Here is an 18,348-nt window from a genome sequence, read left to right as displayed (position 1 = left end):
GTATTGTTCAAGGGTCAGCTATATAAAGAAATAAGAATTCAATGTTAAGTCAGAAGAGGCTTGTCAGATTTGAGATGATGCAACTCAAATATGATCTATACAAACAATAACAGTACATGCAAAAAAAATAGTACAAGTGTACACAAACATAGGTAGAAGAAAAAAAAGGAACAGAAAGGCATTCTAATTTCTTTTTTTTTTCTTTCTTTTATTTAAGAAAGGAGACATTGACAAAACTGTAGGTTAAGAGGGGTACAACTCCACACAATTCCCACCACCTGGTCTCCATATCCCATCCCCTCCCCTGATAGCTTTCCCACTCTCTATCCCTCTGGGAGCATGGACCCAGGGTCGTTGTGGGATGCAGAAGGTGGAAGGTCTGGCTTCTGTAATTGGTTCCCCGCTGAACATGGGCGTTGACTGGTCGATCCATACTCCCAGGCAATCTAATTTCTAACAGTAATTACCACATGGGAAGAGGAGGCGGCCTAAAGGGAGGTTTTATCCTGCAGACTATCTTATCTCTTTTATAACTAAGATATTTATGTATCATTTGTATAACTTAAATAATTAAGTATATGGACATCTGTGTAAAGCCCTGTGCTTCTCTGGTACATGACTTTTCATTTTCTTGATTAAAAGTTTAAAATATAAAAAGAAAAAAAACCCTATGAAGAATATTTAAAGTTGTGGGGGAGGGGACCTTTAACAATGGGATAAAGCACTAATTTGAGTCTTATAAATTCAAAAAGGAGGGGGAGGAGGAAGGGGAAGTCGTCATTGTGGGACATACTTGATGGAATACTATTCAGCAATTAAATAAGGAAAAATAAAATTAAACCAATAAATAAAAGGCTATAATGTGTCCTTTGGGACTAAATGGATAGGACTGGCAGTGATCATACTTAGGGAAGTAAACAAGAAAGTGAAGGGAAATTATGGGATGATTTCACTCACATGAAATATACAAAATTGAAATATATGAATTTGAAAAAAAGAAAAAATATATACACACATAGTCAACCCATATATCTGACCTTGCAAGAACTATACTGGAGGGGTTTGTAGCAGAAGTGGTACAGAAATTATACCCTCAACTCTGGGGTATAATACCACAACTCTGGTGGTAGGAACTGTATGGAATTTTAGCCCTGTTATCTTATACTTTTATAAATCACTAGTAAAGGAGAATTACACCACTATTATCTTATAATAATCTTTTAAATCACCATTAAATTACTAATAAATATGTATAAAATATAAAGTAAATTAAAATAAAGCACATGGGCCTTTTAGGTAAACTTTTAAAGAACTATATGGAAATCAATACTAAACTAAAAATACAAATTTCTTTTTTAACTTTTATTTATTTATTGGATAGAGACAGCCAGAAATAAGAAAGAGGCAGGGAGAGAGGGAGAGAAAGACAGAGACATCTGCAGCGCTGCTTTACCACTTGCAAAGCTGTCTCCCTCCCTTCAGATAGGGACTAGGGATTGAACCCTGGTCCTTGCATGTTGTAACATGTGCGCTCAACCAGATGAGCTACCACCAGGCCCCTACAGTTCTTTTAACTCAACACTGATAAGAAATTTAATATATTACAGAAACATCAGATGAGATTCAAGAAGGAAAAGGAAAGAAATTGCATGAAAAATCAGTGATGGATATTTTAGAACAGAAATAAACATTGAGGATATTTGTTTCCCTTCCTTATGGCACAGAAAGGGAATGCAGAAAACTTCCTGCATACTAACTTCATAAGGGGCAAGGTGGTGGCACTCCCAGCTGAGTGCACACGTCACAGTGTGCAAGGACCCAGGTGCAAGCCCCTGGTGCCCACCTGCAGGGGGGAAATTTCATGAGTGGTGAAGCAAGTCTGCAGGCGTCTACTTTCGTCTCTATCCTCCCCTTCCCCCTCAATCTGTGTCTATCTTTATCTAGTAAATAATAAATAAAGTATTAAAAAAAATACTGGGAGTAGGGCGGTAGCGCAGCGGGTTATGTGCACATGGAGCGTAGTGCAAGGTCCGGTGCAAGGATCCCAGTTCGAGCCCCCGGCTCCCAACCTGCAGGGGAGTCGCTTCACAGGCGGTGAAGCACGTCTACAGGTGTCTTTCTCTCCTGCTCTCTGTCTTCCCCGCCTCTCTCCATTTCTCTCTGTCCTATCCAACAATGACGACAACAACAGCAACAACAACAATAAAACAAGGGCAACAAAAGGGAAAATAAATATTAAAAAATAAAGAAATTAATTAAATAAAATACTAATTTCATGATGCTTCAATACTCTGTAGCATCTTAATCTAAGTAACTATGTAACACTAGTACACTTAGTTGTACACTAAGGAAAAGAATATAGAAGAGAGGAAAGATGTATACTTTTTTGTAGAAAATACTTAATAGCACTCAGTGCACCAAACCATGAACAAATGGCTAAAAACATTTTAAAACATAAACCTAGAGGGGGTCAGGCGGTAGCACAGTGGGTTAGGTGCACGTAACACAAAGCATGGGGACCAGTGTAGGGATCCCGGTTTGAGCCCCTGGCTCCCCACCTGCAGGGGGGTCACTTCACAGGCGGTGAAGCAGGTCTGCAGGTGTCTCTCTTTCTCTCCCCCTCTGTCTTCCCCTCCCCTCTCCATTTCTCTCTGTCCTATCCAACAACGAACAACATCAACAACAACAATAATAACCACAATAAGGCAACAACAACAAAGATAACAAAGGGGGGAAAAAGTGGCCTCCAGGAGCAGTGGATTCATGGTGCAGGCACTGAGCCCCAGCAATAACCCTGGAGGCAAAAAATAAAAACAAAAATAAAAATACACCTAGAGATGTAATAATTGTATAAAAAAAAAACCTCACAGTGCACACAGCTTTCTAAATACCAGTAACAAAAATACATGCCCCAAGAGGTCAGCAGAGCTATGGTGTCTTCTCTCCATTTGGGAGAAATGATTCATTTAATTGATTGTCTAGAAAATTGCTATCTCGTAAATGATACTCAGTGACAAATGCTCTGCAGCTCTTGAAGGTCATCAACATGTTCACATACTTTTTATTATTAGTAAAAAAAAATATTAAAGGATATAATGTATAATTAATTTAGCATCAAGTGTAAAAATATAAATTTATCATATTATCTATATACTTTGTTGGTGTTTCATCATTACCAGAACTTCACTGTTTTGGATGAGTTTTTTTAGACAGAGATAAGCAGACATATACACAGAGATGGCTAGACAGAGAGCACACACACAGATTTACAGTGATCACAGCACCAAAGTTTCCGCCTTAGCAAGCATGGTAAGCAGGTGCCTTACCAGGTGAACTATCTCCCAAGTCCTACCTCTGGTTATGTCAAAGGACGGTAAGTTTCACTTCCCTCTGCCATTCTTTCCATGAAAAAGACTGAGAAGCATCAGCCTAATAAAATTCTAAATTTAGAAATCTACTAGACTGGATTTCAAATTCCAGGACACCAATGTGTCCTGGAGCTCCGCTTCCCCAGAGCCCTTCCCCACTAGGGAAAGAGAGAGGCAGACTGGGAGTATGGATCAGCCTGTCAACGCCCATGTTCAGTAGGGAAGCAATTACAAAAGCCAGACCTTCCACCTTTCTGCATCCCTCAATAACCTTGGGTCCATACTCCCAGAGGGTTAAAGAATAGGAAAGCTATCAAGGGAGGGGATGCGATACAGAGTTCTGGTGGTGGTAACTGTGTGAAGCTGTACCCCTTTTATCCTATAGTTTTGTCAATGCTTCCTTTTATAAATAAAAAATTTTAAAAGGAGGGGGCTGGGAGTATGGATCGACCTGTCAATGCCCATGTTCAGTGGGGAAGTGACTACAGAAGCCAGACCTTCACCTTCTGCACTAAGGACCCTGGGTCCATACTCCCAGAGGGATAAAGAACAGGAAAGCTATCAGGGGAGGGGATGGGCTACAGAGTTCTGGGGGTGGGAACCTCTCTTATCCTATGGTCTTGTCAGTGTTTCCATTTTATAAATAAATGACTTTTAAAAAAAAATAGGAAAGCTATCAGGATAGGGGAAAGGATACAGAGTTCTGGTGGTGGGAATTGTGTGGAATTGTACCCCTCTTATTCTATGGTTTAGTCAATGTTTCCTTTTTATAAATAAAAAACTTTAAAAAAAGAAAGTAAGAAATTTCAGTACAGTATTTACTCTGTGAGTATGAACATTTTATTTATCTCTTAGACACTTGGTGTCACTTTCCATAAAATGGAGGCAAGACTTGCTCTCGAAAGGCTGTTTGGATTACATGAGGTAAGTGTGTGTGTTAACAGGCAAGACTAATAATGCAGAGGACAGTGTTTCCAAGAATTGTGAAGCAACGTCATTTCTCTCACATTATCAGTGTCAGGGTTCTCCTCTCGCTGCAATCTCTGCTGATACTTCTTCTGCAGCTCCTCAAGCTGTGCCTGCAGGTCCACTACTTTCGCCGTCATTTCTTCTTCTCGAGCCTTTAAAAATTAAAACAAAAAGTCTCAACAATCAGCAAAAGAACTTTATAGAGAGACATGGTATAGGAAAAACTACCTTTAGGGGAGAATCAAAAACTAAACACATTTTGAGATACGCACCACTGTTTTTAGAGAGACTCATTACTGTACTTTCAATATTTTACTTGCTCCGGTCCGTGCACTTCGCGCCACCTGCGCTTAACCAGCTGCGCTACCGCCTGACTCCCTTTTCAATACTTCCCTTCAGGCTCCACTCTTAACTCCAAAGCACTTTTATTTAGGGGCCAGGTGGCGGCACACCTGGTAAAGAACACGTAACAATGCACACGGACCTGGGCGCAAGCTTCTGGCCCCCAAGTGGTAACGCAGTGCTGCCGTCTTTCTATATCTCTCTCTCTCTTTTTTTAAATAAACTTGATAGGACAGAGATAAACTGAGAGGGAAGGAAAGATAAGATAGGTGAAGAGAAAGAGACACCTACTACACTGCTTCACTGCTAGTTTAGCTCCCCCTTGCAGACAGAAGACTTGAACCCGGATCCTTGCACACTGTAACATGTGCACTCAACTGGGTGCACCACACAGCCCAGCCTCTCTCTTCCTCTCTTCACCTCCCCTCCCCTCCCCCTCTCAACTTCTCTGTTTCTATCCACTAAATAAAATTATGTATATACTTACTATGAGATAGAGATAGACTGATAGATCAGTGACAGATTTCTGAGCTCTGGCGAAGACTGTGCTGGGGATTGAACTTGCAACCTCAGGAATCCAAGGTGGTATTCTAACAGGGAGAGCTATCTCTCTAGCCCCTCAAAGCCATTTTTAATGTGACACACTATTGCAAGATATCAGTTTTCTTGGAATTCTTCACTCCCTGTTCCCATCCCATGAAGTTTATCAAGTTGTTTCTTTCCCTTGAACTAAGGTTCTGAGGCTTAAGCGACAATGATTGCTATGGGCAAGGCCTGTGCTTTTAGACACTGACTCTTCTGTAGTAGGACTTAAGTGTACACAAGATATCCAATCATATACACTCCTAGATATTTGTAGGCACAGTAGAGCTCCATCAGCTGGAAGCTGTGTGGTTTCCTTCCAGCTCCTTTGAGACGGTTCTCAGTCCTAGTTAGGAAGCCTGTATGTCCGCTTTGTATTTGTCCATAAACCATGAGTAGTTTTTTGGGTAAAAATTTCAACTAAAATCCGTTTTTGAAAAAGTAGTTACAATCTAGTGTACTTGTACCCAATATTTACCCTGAACTTTGCAAAAACTGGACAAGGCTACAAAAGTAATGTATATTACTGGTCCAAAATATTATTTAAAAAAAATGGGAAACCGAGTCTGGCGGTAGCGCAGCAGGTTATGTGGCGTGACCACCAGTTCGAGCCCTTGGCTCCCCCACCTGCAGGGACGTTGCTTCACAGGCGGTGAAGCAGGTCTGCAGGTGTCTATCTTTCTCCCCTCCTCTGTCTTCCCCTCCTCTCTCCATTTTTCTCTGTCCTATTCAACAACAATGACATCAATAACAACAATAATATTAACTACAACAACATTTAAAACAACAAGAGCAACAAATGGGAAAATACATAAATATTAAAAAAATGGGAAATAAATTTTTCTTCTATTTTGACCACCTGGTAAAAAAGCTATTGTTCGTACTTGGGATTCTTCATTTGTCTTGAGAATTGTCTGTATTTATTGTACAGAGCAGCCAGATGTCTCTTTGTTCTTATAAATTTTGCAATAGTTTTTCTGCTAAAAGAACACTTAGAATTGGGATATTGATCAGATTTGAGTAATGAAGACAGGACAAGTACTTGCTGAATAAGAGACTAAGCAGGAAGAATAACCACAGACAGGTATATATTTCCAGTCAAAGCCAAAAAAAAAAAAAAAAAAAAAAAAAAAAAAAAAACCTCACTCTCAAAAGCAAACAAGGACAGTTTAAGGTCCCACAGTAGATGATTCATAAAACTCTTAGAAAATCTAATTGTAGCTACCACCTGTCATGAAACTGAAGACTAACTGAAGAAGAATGAAGTCCTTCTTTCGATGTAAGCAAAGCAGAGGTGTCTATCCTCCTTCCGCCTCATCTCTTCCCACTAAACACAATATATCTTGGCCTCCCTGTCTACAAGACCACTGACCAGGAGCTACTATTATCTCATCATTGTTTCAGTCTTGGTTAGTTGCTTTTATTCTACACAACATATCCTGTGTGGGTGTTTGTCATTGTGGCTTACTTGTGTTTTAAAAGATCACCTCTATAGCTACTTATTTCTGTTGGCCTTGAATTGAATATGACGATTCGCTATGTCTGACAGTTCCTTTGACAGTTGTGGGGTACGAATCCAAAGCAGGCCTTTTAAGAATTAGAAAAGAATCCTTGTTTATATCACTTATAATTTAAGAAAAGTCCATAATTTCTTTCCTAAAAGGGTTCTCAACTTCTTGGAAGTAGAAAATAGTACTACTTATGCTTTTAGTAAAAACAAGAAAAGCTAGTCAAATTGAGTATTTATATACATACAAGGGAATAATAAGCAAAAGTACAATAGTCAGTATGAAGTTCATAATGAAATAGTGTCTACTTAAGACTTCGATACCCTCCTCACCTATTATATACACTTCCCTCACTCACTCCCAAGCTATCTTTATCAAAGCAAGGACTGCAAAAGCTGAATAAGGGCAAGAGACTGGCATACTTTTAACAATAACTCTTTAGTCACTATCAGGTCACCCCATCAGCTGGGGACCTATTCGAGGAGTCCTGAGATTCTCAAACAGACCTGATGGGCTCTCTCCATTGTTACCGGTCATTTCTATCAGGAACAACAAAACAGACCCCTTTGTGGGCCCCCATAGGACCTTGCCCTCAGCTTGAATCAACAACAGTAGAGAATGTTCCATCCTCTGAAGGGAGGCTGGACAACATACTCTACCTCCCACCTGAGGAAGATGGGTCCTGAAATTTTTGCAGCTTGGAACATTCCTACTCATGACCACAGAATGTGAGCCCAGGTCTAGACATCCAGAGGTCACACAGGCTCCTAGGCTGAATATGGGCCCCAGAACGGATCAAATTGATGGGTTTATAGTCGACAATATGTATACCCCTTTCCCATATTAGGGAGCTACTCTCTTCCCTGATCCAGCTTTCTGGTCCTTTTTCCAGCCATGACATCATCTCCCCAGATAATAACTTGGATCCACCTGCATACCAGATTTCAGGCTCAGGGGGGGAAAAAAACAACACAAAAAAACAAGCATAGCCGCAGGCCCTTTGGAACATAACTAAAATATGCCTACTAGCTATCTCCAAAATGGAGGACCCCCCCCCCCAATTCTTCATCTGCACTATTCTAGCCTTTAGGTTCATGATTAGTCAACAACTTGTTTGGCTTTATATATTAACTCTCTTTTCAGCCACCAGGTTCCAGATGCTAGCATGATGCCAATCAGACTTCCCTGGACAGACAACCCCACCAATGTGTCCTGGAGCTCCGATTCCACAGAATCCCACCCCACTAAGGAAAGAGAGAGACAGGCTGGGATTATGGATTGACCTATCAACACCCATGTTCAGCAGGGAAGCAATTACAGAAGCCAGACCTTCCACCTTCTGCACCCCACAATGACCTTGGGTTGATACTCCCAGAGGGTTAAAGAATAGGGAAGCTATCAAGGGAGAGGATGGGATACAGAGATCTGGTGGTGGGAATTGTGTGGAGTTGTACCCCTCTTATCCTATGGTTTTGTCAGTGTGCCCTTTTTATAAGTAAAATAAAATAAAATGAGTTGCTATGCCAAAGCAAATTTGCAAAAATATAATAAATATCAAAAAGAAATAAATTTTGTATCAATGTAGCTTTTTAGAATATTTTTATATTTATTTATTTTCCCTTTTGTTGCCCTTGTTTTTTTTTATTGTTGTAATTATTATTGTTGTTGTTATTGATATTGTCGTTGTTAGAAGAGAGAAATGGAGAGAGGAGGGGAAGACAGAGAGGGGGAGAGAAAGACAGACACCTGCAGACCTGCTTCACCGCCTGTGAAGCAATCCCCTGCAGGTGGGGAGCTGGAGGCTAGAACTGGGATCCTTACACCGGTCCTTGCACTTTGCACCACCTGCATTTAACCCACTGTCCTACAGCCCGACTCCTATCAATGTAGCTTTAACAGCTCTTACTTTACAATGAAATTTCTGAGTTGGTAGTAGGCTATTAAGTTCTCTTATGAATAGACCCAACTTCCCATTTGACACTTAACTCACTCCCAAATAAGTTTTTCCCTTCCCTACCATGTCCCTTCCTTCAAATTTAACAAGCCACTAGTACATACCAAGCAAATCTAGAGATGATTAACAAAATCCCTATCCACAAGATGCTCATGGTCGAGGGAAGATGACAGATACATTAATACATTCTATGTACAAATAATATGACAAAAATCATACACTGTATGTGAAGTGATAGATACCAACTAAGCGGTCAGGAGGTGGCACACCTAGTTGAGCACACACAGTACCATATACAATGAACCAGGTTCAAGCTCCTACTCTCCACCTGCAGGGGAGACGATTCCTGAGTGGTGAAGTAGGTCTGCAGGTTGTCTAAATTTCTTCCCTTCCCTCCCAACACCCTTCGCAATTTCTCTCTATCCTATCAAGTAAAATAAAAGGGGGGAGGCGTTGTCTGTGCCGGCACTGGAGCAATAGTCCTGGTAGGGGGAAAAAAGTACTAAAGAAGCACAGATGTAATTACTTCTTATTGAGGAGTCACACACACATGATGACAGAAAGTATATTCAAATACCTAACTTTCAGGGAGAATTACTTAGGCTGTTCTATGACTGAAAATGTTCTGAAGGTCAAAATGCTCTCAAGCTTGCATGGCTTAGCTTCACGCAAATGTCACAGTGTAACAATGGTACAGTGTTGCTCTCTCCCTACCAGGCTAAGCACATTGAAGCAACCTGCTACAAAACACAGAAGATTTGGCTTTTCAGTGTTTCCTCATCTTTTTTCCACACTGAGAAACCATGCAAAATGTGGCCGGTACAGGTGAAGTCAAGTTTATAGCCCCATAAAAAAATAAATAAAATAAAATATGCATTGTCCCATTACAAGAACAAGCACAAACTCTCAATTCTTGGTCTGGTACTCTCACAATTAAGTCTGACATAGAGAAAGAAACAGAGAATTCATTTTTCCCCCTAAGTAACTTACTTCTGCTTCAATACTACCAATTAGACTAAACTGCCTGACTATAGAGTTTTATAAGGAAAATCTTGGCAGAGGTCAACTGGATTTCTTATAAATCTGTACATAATGTAGAAATATTGATAATGATGGGCCCCACATGCCAAAAATAAGTCTTATACATTAGAAAAAGAGAAAAACCTGACAACCTGGTCTCTAGTACTACCAAACAATCTACCATAGCTAAATTCAAACAGAGAGAAAAAGATAAAAGTACATCAAGGATTTCTTCATATCTTTGAGCTGTTCTTTTTAGATCATCTTCTTTCTCTGCAATTTTTTTATGTAATTGACTTGTCTCTTCTTGATGACTTTCCAAAAGTTCAGCCTCAACTTCCTGGGCTTTATCTAATAAAAAGAAAAAATGGACACACATAAGAAAGCACATCAGTCAAGAATTAATATCTGCACCCTATAATGAACCTGGGTCCATACTCCCACAGGGATAAAAAATAGGAAAGCTTCCAATGGAAAGGGATGGGATATGGAACTCTGGTGCTGGGAATTGTGTGGAACTGTACCCCTCTTATCCTATGGTCTTGTCAATCATTATTAAAATCAATAAAAAAATTAATATCTACATCACAATTTCAGTAAGAATACTGCTTCAATTTAAATTTTATTTTAGGGGGGCTGGGCAGTAGCGCAGCGGGTTAAGCGCATGTGGCACAAAGTGCAACAACCAGCGTTAAGGATCCTGGTTCAAGCCCCCGGCTCCCCACCTGTAGGGGGGTTACTTCACAAGCAGGTTAAAAAAAAATTATTTTAAAGTCATCAAATGATGCAGCCTCTTACAGAGAAGTATCTTTTACTATTATAATTGTAACCAGAGCAGTGTTCAGCTCTGGCTTCTGATGAAGCCAGGGATTAGCCCTGGGTACTTGAAGTCTCAACAGCTGTGCTATCTCCCCAGCCCCAGAAGTGCGTTTACATGATTAATTAATTGCTACTTTTTAAAAATTTATTCCCTTTTGTTGCCCTTGTTGTTTTTATTGTTGTGGTTATTATTTTGTTGTTATTATTGATGTCATTTGTTGTTGGATAGAACAGAGAGAAATGGAGAGAAGAGGGAAAGACAGAGAGGGGGAGAGAAAGACCTGCTTCACTGCTTGTGAAGCGATTCCCCTGCAAGTGAGGAGCCGGGGGCTCAAACCGTGATCCTTCAGCCAGTCCTTGCGCTTTGTACCATGTGCGCTTAACCTGCTGTGCTACTGCCCGGCTCCCTAATTACTACTTTGAAGTCTTTTTCTTGGTCCTCCTCTCCTGAAGGTTCCCTTCTCCTTTGAGATTTCCTTCTCCTTCAGGGAAGCCAGGTAATGTGAGTTCCCATTGCAGACATTCTTGGCCAAGAATCCTTTTTTTGTTGTTTGGTTTGTTTCTCCAGTTTAATTATGTAAAGCACTTAGCAGAGTGTGAAAAGAATAAGCTTAAGTTATCAATAGTCTTTGCTGATTTTGATTTGTCCTATATGGAGTTTTAGATTTTACTCACTGATTGTTTCCTTTATGGTCATTTCCAGCTCCTGCTCCTTTTGTGCCAGCTGGGTATTAAACTCCCTCATCAGCTGTTTCAATGTGGAGTTGTGCTTCAGCTCAAGATCCTCCTGCTCCTGTCTAAGTAACCAAAAGTTAAGAGGGAATTGTTTTTTATTTTGCCTCGATGCTGGCACTACGAATCCACTGCTTCTGGCGGCCATTTTTTCCTTTTTTTTAACTAGACAGGACAGACAGAAGTTGAGGGAGGATGGGGAGACAGAGAGGGAGAGAAAGACAAACTGCAGGCCTTTTTCATCACTCATTGAAGCATTCCCCCTGCAGGTGGGGAGCAGGGGCTCAAACCCAGGACCATATGTGTATCCTTTCACGTAGTACTATGTACACTTAACCGGGTATGCCACCTCCCGGCCCCCAAGAGGTAACTGTTATACAAAAAACAAGTTTCAAAGAATTACTTGGTCTTCAAAACAGTGTAAAGAGTATGACATCACAAGCACAATTTTTTTTTCCCTAAAAGGTGTGTGTAGGTACAGAGATACTCTGAAAAGATGCATAAACTCTTATTTCCTCTAAAGAATGTTCTTCAGGACTTATAAATAAGTATGCATGTTATACATGCACAAGGAACCAGGTTCAAGCCCCCAGTCCCCAGCTGAAGGGAGACTCTCCTTCTCTACTCCCCTTTCCTTTCGATTTTTTTATTTTTCCTATCAAATAAAATAGTTTAATAAATAAATAAAAATCTTTCTCACTTAAATTTTTCCACCACACACTTCTAAGAAGTCATATAAAGTCTAAAAGTAACAAAAAGAAAATAATAGCTTCTCTCTCTCTCTGCCTAGGTGAGCCTGACATCATGTGAGTAAGGGCTCTCAGGATCTTTCTCTCTCTCTCTCAGTTCATGTGTCCTCCAACATGTGCGTGTTCTCAATGTGCCTGAATAAAGTTTAAAATTCTGGGGCCAGGTACTGGTGCACCTGGTTAAGCATACATGTTACAATGTGCAAGGACCTGGGTTCGAGCCCCTAGTTCCCACCTGCAGGGAGAAAGCTTTGCAAGTGGTGAAGCAGGGCTGCTGGTGTCTGTCTCTCTTCCTCTCTATCACCCCCTTCCCTCTCAACTTCTGGCTATCTATGTCCAATAAATAAAGATAATTTTTAAAAAGTCAAAAATAGTTTAAAATTCCTGGGAAAAAAAATAGCTTACACATGTTCTTAAGAATCATGATTTCCCATGTAAGAAAAAGTCTTTCCCCATAAAAGAACATGGGATAACACTGCTTCTAACCTTAAGTTGCCTTTCTCTACTTAATCATACTGAACTCTATTAAATTTAAAGTAAACATTTCAGGTAGGTGAAATTTAATTACATTAGCTGCATTTAAAAAAAAAAAAAAGCACTTAAAGAGGACTGCCTTAAATATACTGATGCTGGGGGGGGGGGGACACTCACTTGATTTTCTCTTCCATTTCTTGTTCATATTCTTTCTTTATCACATCCAGTTCTTGCTGATGTTCTTTCCGCAATATTCGAAGGTCTTTCTGCAATCTAACAATCTCCTTGCCCAGCTTCTGCTTCTCCCGCTCTGCCCCTGCTAATCTGAACGCCAGGTCACTGCGTTCGGCCTCCATGTTACTGAGCAATTTGGGCTGGACATGTGATTTGAACTTTTCTTCAGCACTTTCTTTCAAAACTTCCACTCTGTGTGCTTCTTTCTCTCTTATTAAGCAAGAATCCAATTCTTTTATCTTTTGTTCCAAGATCTGTTCCTTCTCCTGAAGGCTTTTCTGGACATCATCAATCACATTGTCCAAGTTTTGCTTTGCCTTTCTGTTATTCTTACCTCCCTCTTCATCCACATGCTGAGATACTATGAAGGGATAGTTCTTGTTTTTTAATTTGAGCTCTTCCTGAAGATGATTTATCGTAACTTGATCCTCATGCTGCTTTGCTTCAGCAAGTTCTATCTTTCTTAAGAGCCCCTGGTAGTTACACTGCATTTCGGAATGAGAAGAAATTATCTCTTCTTGTTCCTGTTCTAGCTTCTGCAATAGCTTATCTTTTTCCATTAAATTTTTTTGTAAAGCACTAATTGTCTCTTCACAAGCCTTCTGTACACATTCTTGGGAATCTGCTGCTGCTTCCTCAGTATATGCTCCCACATCTTTTGTTGAGCTGGGTACAACTGATGTTTCTGATTTTAGTGAGCTTTCCACTGATCTAAGTTTTTCTTCCAAGGTGTGAATTTCTCTTTCTCTTTCTTTCAGTTTTGTATTTAGCTCACTCAATTGGCTTTCTGTATCTTTTTTATACTGTTGTTCTTTCTCTTCCATTTGTGACAACAACTGCTTCTTAATGGCAGCGATTTTTTGTTCAGCCTTTTTCTTTAGTTCTGCTAATTTTGTAGCACTTTCCAACTCAAGCCTGCTTTCCAGTGTCTTGAATTCCTCCTCTTTCCTTTTCATACTGGAATTTACAAGTTCCAATTCTTTCTGCTTAGTTTCAAGTTCAGATTTCATGGAAGACACTTGATTTTCAAGTCCTAAAACTTTGTCTTCGGTTTCTTTAACTCTATTGTCTTTTTCTTCTCCTGACTCTTGAATGTGTTGAAGTTTCTGAGCCATTTCATTCTGTTCAATCTCCTTTTGCTGTTTGTAATTTGTAAGGCCTTCATTTAGGGACTCAATTTCAATTACTTTCTGAGAAATACACTCCTCTAACTCTAAAATTCTTGCTGTTTGAGTTTTTAACTCAATCTCCAAATTGCACTCCTTTTTCTCCATCTTGGTCTTCTTATCTTCCATTTCACCCTTCAAACACTCAAATTTTTTATTTTGCTGATCAAGGTTTTCCTTCAATAAAGCCAACTGCTTAGCATTTTCACTCGCTTCCTTCGTTTTTAACTCAAGCTGCATCTGCAAGTCTTTAATAGCATTTTGATAATTTGTGAATTTTGACTGTGCTTTCTTCTTCCATTCTGAGAACCTGTCGGACAGGTGATTTTCCTGTTCCAGAGCAGATGTTTTCTCTTTAGTCAGAGTTTCAACTTTCAAAGATAAATCTTTCACCTGGTGTAGCAGTTGGCATTGTTCTTCATCATATCGCTTACTTAGTGATGAAATGGCTTCTTCTTTTTCAGTGAGGCTGATACTATTCTGAAGCTGAGCATTCAAATCAGTTAGTTGTTTACTCAGATTGCTGATCTCAGACTTTTTTTCTTGGAGCTCTTCTTTCATCAGTGTGACAGCATTGATGTTTTCTGATAATTCTTTCTTCAACTGTGTGATACAAGACTCCTTTTCAGAGGCAACCTGTTGATGATTGCCTCCTTCCTTCTGTAAGGCTTCTTTTTCTGTTACTAGGCCTTCAATATCGGCCTTCATGCGCTTAATCTGATTTTCTTTTTCTTCTAACTGATGGGTAGCTTGTTGAAAAGAACTACTTAGTGTATTCTGCTCTTGTGTTAACTGTTTGAGTTGTGCTTCTAATTCAGAAACTTTGCAACTTTTAGTTAGTAGCACTTCTCTAACTTTAGTTGTGTGGTGCTGACAGTGAGAAATTCTAGAAAGAATGGCGCTAATCTTACTACTACTAATGTCGATTAGCTCATTTGTTTTGGCTTGTAATAAGGCTTCAGTTTTCTTAGAGTAAGTATCCAGCTGAATTGCTAGATCCTCAGACAGTTTTTTAAATTCCAAGCTTTTGTCTTCTAGGCTCTTCTTACTTCTTTCATGTGAAGATTTCAAACTCTGGAATTCTTCATCTGTGGTCTTCAACTTGTCAGTCAGCTCAGAAACCTTAAGTTTATCTTTTTCTGCCAGCATCTTCAATTCAACCATATGATCTTGTTGAGAAGCATTTTCCTTCAGAGAATGATGCAAGTCAAGTTCCAGCTTTTCAAGCTGGGCTTTCAGTTTAGTTTCATTTTGCGAGAAAGAATTCATATGAGCAGATTTCTGATTCAACTGTTCCTGTAATTCCTTGACTATAGTATCCTGCTTAACCCCTTCTTCCTTCAGCCATGCTATTTCCTTGCTCATCTCTTCTTTGTGACAACCAAATACGATGATCTTTTGCTTCAGTTCTTCTACCTCTTGCTCTTTTTCCTGTAACTGGATCTCGTGCTTTTCTTGAAGTTCTTCAGCTTGCTGACCAAGCTTCTTTTCCCAGAATGATATAACATCATCGAGTTCTCGCCGATGCACCTCAGTAAGACTTTCTATTTGTTCCTTCTGGTTGGTTTCCAGCCTGGACACTGCATCACTGATTCCAGCAGAGTTAGCCTGTGCCATTTCTACAAGTTTGGCATTAAACTGTTTTTCTTTCTGACTGAGCTCGAGGGCAGTGTTTTCAAGTTCTTTTTTAAGTTTGGCTTCCTGGTCCAACAATTTCTTCTTTAATGTTTCTTGCATTTCCTTTGCCTTCTGCTTAATTTTTTCCATCTTTTTTTCTTGATTTTTAAGTTTGGTTTCATATTCCTCATGCAAAATACTAATACTGTCTTCCTTGGCTGACAACATCTGTTTGAGTATTTCAATTTCCTTATCCTGTTCTTCTCTCATTTGTAAAATAATATTATCTTTTTCCATCAAGATCTGCTTTGCCTGTTCCTGCTCTATATTACTGTCTTTGAGTTGAGTCTCATAGAGTTGAGTTAAAGATTTTACTTTTTCTTCCATCTCACTGTTCTTTTTATCGAGTTGCTGCATTAAGTCCTTTGCCTGAGTTTTATGAGTGTCCAATTCAGTACAAGTATCTCTCTTTTGCATTTCAACATCAGCTACCTGTTTCACAAGGACATTGTTTTCTGTTTCCAAATCCAACAACTTCTGCTGCAATTGGGCCAGCTGTTCCTCATATGCCTGTGTCTGTTCATGTGAGGTGCTCTCGAACGACTGGAAATGATCCAGCTTTGCAGATGCCTGCTGAAGTTCCTCTTTGTACCTTTTCGTATCCATCTCTAAACTTTCCACATGAGCCTGGTGTTCTTCCAAGTGCTTGTTCTTTTCCTTCAGAAGAAGCCCAAGTTGATGAATTTCATCCTTTAATGCCTTCTCAGCTCTCCGGACAGACATCTCTTGCTCTTTAATGATACTGTCCACCTGGTGCTGATGGTGACTTTTCTGCTCATCCAATTTGGCTTCTAACTCCTGCTTGACTTTAGCTGCTTGATCTTGTAGTATAGAAAGTTCCTCTGCTAGTTTGTCACGAGCTTTTAATACTTCTGAAAGTTCTGACGACAATGATTCTAGCTCTGTTTGCTTCACATCAAGCTTTTCTAAAGTTTTTTCATTCATCTCTTGTATGTGGGCCTGGAAGAGAATTTCTTTGTCTTTCAACAATGTAGTTTTCTCTTGCTCATGCTCTTCTCTAAGGTTTTCCATTTCCATGTGATGCTGTTGCTCTAAGACTCTTAGTTTTTCAGTCCAAAGGTTATCCTGCTGATGCCGCAGGCTCGCCAATTCAGTCTTGTGTTTTTCAACCATGATTGTAATTTCCTTATTGTGTTTATTTTTTTCGGCTTCCAAAAGGACTGCCAAATCTTCTGATTGCCTTCTGCTTTCTTGCAAACTTTTGTCCAAAGAACTTTCTAATTCAAGAATTCTCTGTAGACAGAAACACATATTTTTATTGAAGTACAGATTATTAGCAATATACTTAAAAACAACACTAAATTTAGGTGGCTGGGCAGTGGCATACTCGGTTGAGCACACATAGTATGAAGCTCAAGGACCAGCGCAAGGATCCCAGTTCAAGCCACCAGCTCCCTATCTGCAGGGTGGTCGCCTCACATGTAGTAAAGCAGGTTTGCAAGTGTCTGTCTTTCTCTGCCCCCTCTGTCTTCCCCATCTCTCTCAAGTTCTCTATGTCTTATCCAAAAAAATTGAAAAATGGCCACAGGAGCAATGGATTAGTAGTGCAGCCACCGAGCACCATCAATAACCCTAGAGGCAAAAATAAATAAATAAATAAATAAAGTTTAGCTAAATGACTAAAACTATGATAACAAACACTAAATAGCAATGATATACATGTCTACATGTATATCATGTATATACATGTCTACATGTCTGTCTACATGTAACTTTAAAAAATTAAGTTATGGGGATAGGCAGTGCCACACCATCGCTCTTTCTCTACCCCCCTTCCCTCTTAATTTCTGTCTGTCCTATCAAATAAAATAAAGTTAATAAAAATAAGTGCTTTGGGAGGCGGTAGAATAAAGTGAATAAAGCCTTGGACTCTCAAGCATGAGGTCCTGAGTTCAATCCTTAGCAGCACAGGTACCAGACTGATGTCTGGTTCTTTCTCTCTTTCCTCCTACCTTCTTCATGAATAGATAAAATAAAAAATAAATTTAAGCTATATAATTCTAACACTATGATAACCAATACTAGAAAGAATAAAGAATTTGTGCTGAATTCTTAATAGAAGTTAAATAAGAAGGAGATGATTCTATTTTAACAGCTTATAATTGTAGATTCTTTCTGCTTGGTTATCTAATTCAACAATCTTTATTTTCAAACAGATATTCTTAATGGTCAGCCAGAAAGAAGTATGTGATAGAGAGCAGTACCTCATAGGAAGAGAGGGCCTTTATGTCTGTTTTATAAGGTGTCTAAAACTGTTTAATTGCTTATTAATGGTTATTTAATTTTTTTATTATCTTTATTCGATAGAGACCATCAGAAATAGAGGGGGAAGGTGTGGTAGAGAGGGAGAGAGACAAAGAGATGAAGAGACACCTGCATCCTTGCTTCACCACTCACAAAGGTTTTCCCCTGCAGGTGGGGACTGGGAGCTTGAACCTGGGTCCTTGTGCATTGCAGCATGTGCGCTCAACCAGGTGTGCCACCACCTGGCTCCTAATTATTATTATTTTTTTAATTTTTATTTTATTTATTTATTCCCTTTTGTTGCCCTTGTTGTTTTTTTTTTATTGTTGTAGTTATTATTGTTGTTGTCGTCGTTGTTGGATAGGACAGAGAGAAATGGAGAGAGGAAGGGAAGACAGAGAGGAGGAGAGAAAGACAGACACCTGCAGACCTGCTTCACCGCCTGTGAAGCGACTTCCCTGCAGGTGGGGAGCCGGGGTTCGAACCGGG

The 18,348-nt window shown here is 39.7% G+C and overlaps 1 protein-coding gene across 15 annotated transcripts in view; it reads right to left on the bottom strand.

The window, feature by feature from the left end:
* The window catches only part of GOLGA4 (golgin A4), a 98,407-nt gene that overhangs the window by 17,591 nt on the left and 62,468 nt on the right, over window positions 1–18,348 (bottom strand). For all 15 annotated transcript variants that reach the window (XR_009547068.1, XR_009547069.1, XR_009547070.1 and 12 more), the window contains 4 exons: window positions 12,695–16,848; window positions 11,238–11,359; window positions 9,964–10,094; window positions 4,376–4,489 (listed from right to left, as the gene is read on the bottom strand). Coding sequence is in view for 11 of the 15 variants with exons in the window: in XM_060180598.1 (XP_060036581.1) it covers window positions 4,376–4,489; window positions 9,964–10,094; window positions 11,238–11,359; window positions 12,695–16,848 (4,521 nt within the window). In the remaining 4 variants the exon portion in view is untranslated. The remainder of the gene's footprint in view (window positions 1–4,375; window positions 4,490–9,963; window positions 10,095–11,237; window positions 11,360–12,694; window positions 16,849–18,348) is intronic.

Source organism: Erinaceus europaeus, chromosome 21, assembly GCF_950295315.1.
Source record: "Erinaceus europaeus chromosome 21, mEriEur2.1, whole genome shotgun sequence".
NCBI lineage: Eukaryota > Metazoa > Chordata > Mammalia > Eulipotyphla > Erinaceidae > Erinaceus > Erinaceus europaeus.
Note: the sequence above shows the minus strand (reverse complement) of the source record. Positions and strands in the feature narration are given on the sequence as shown.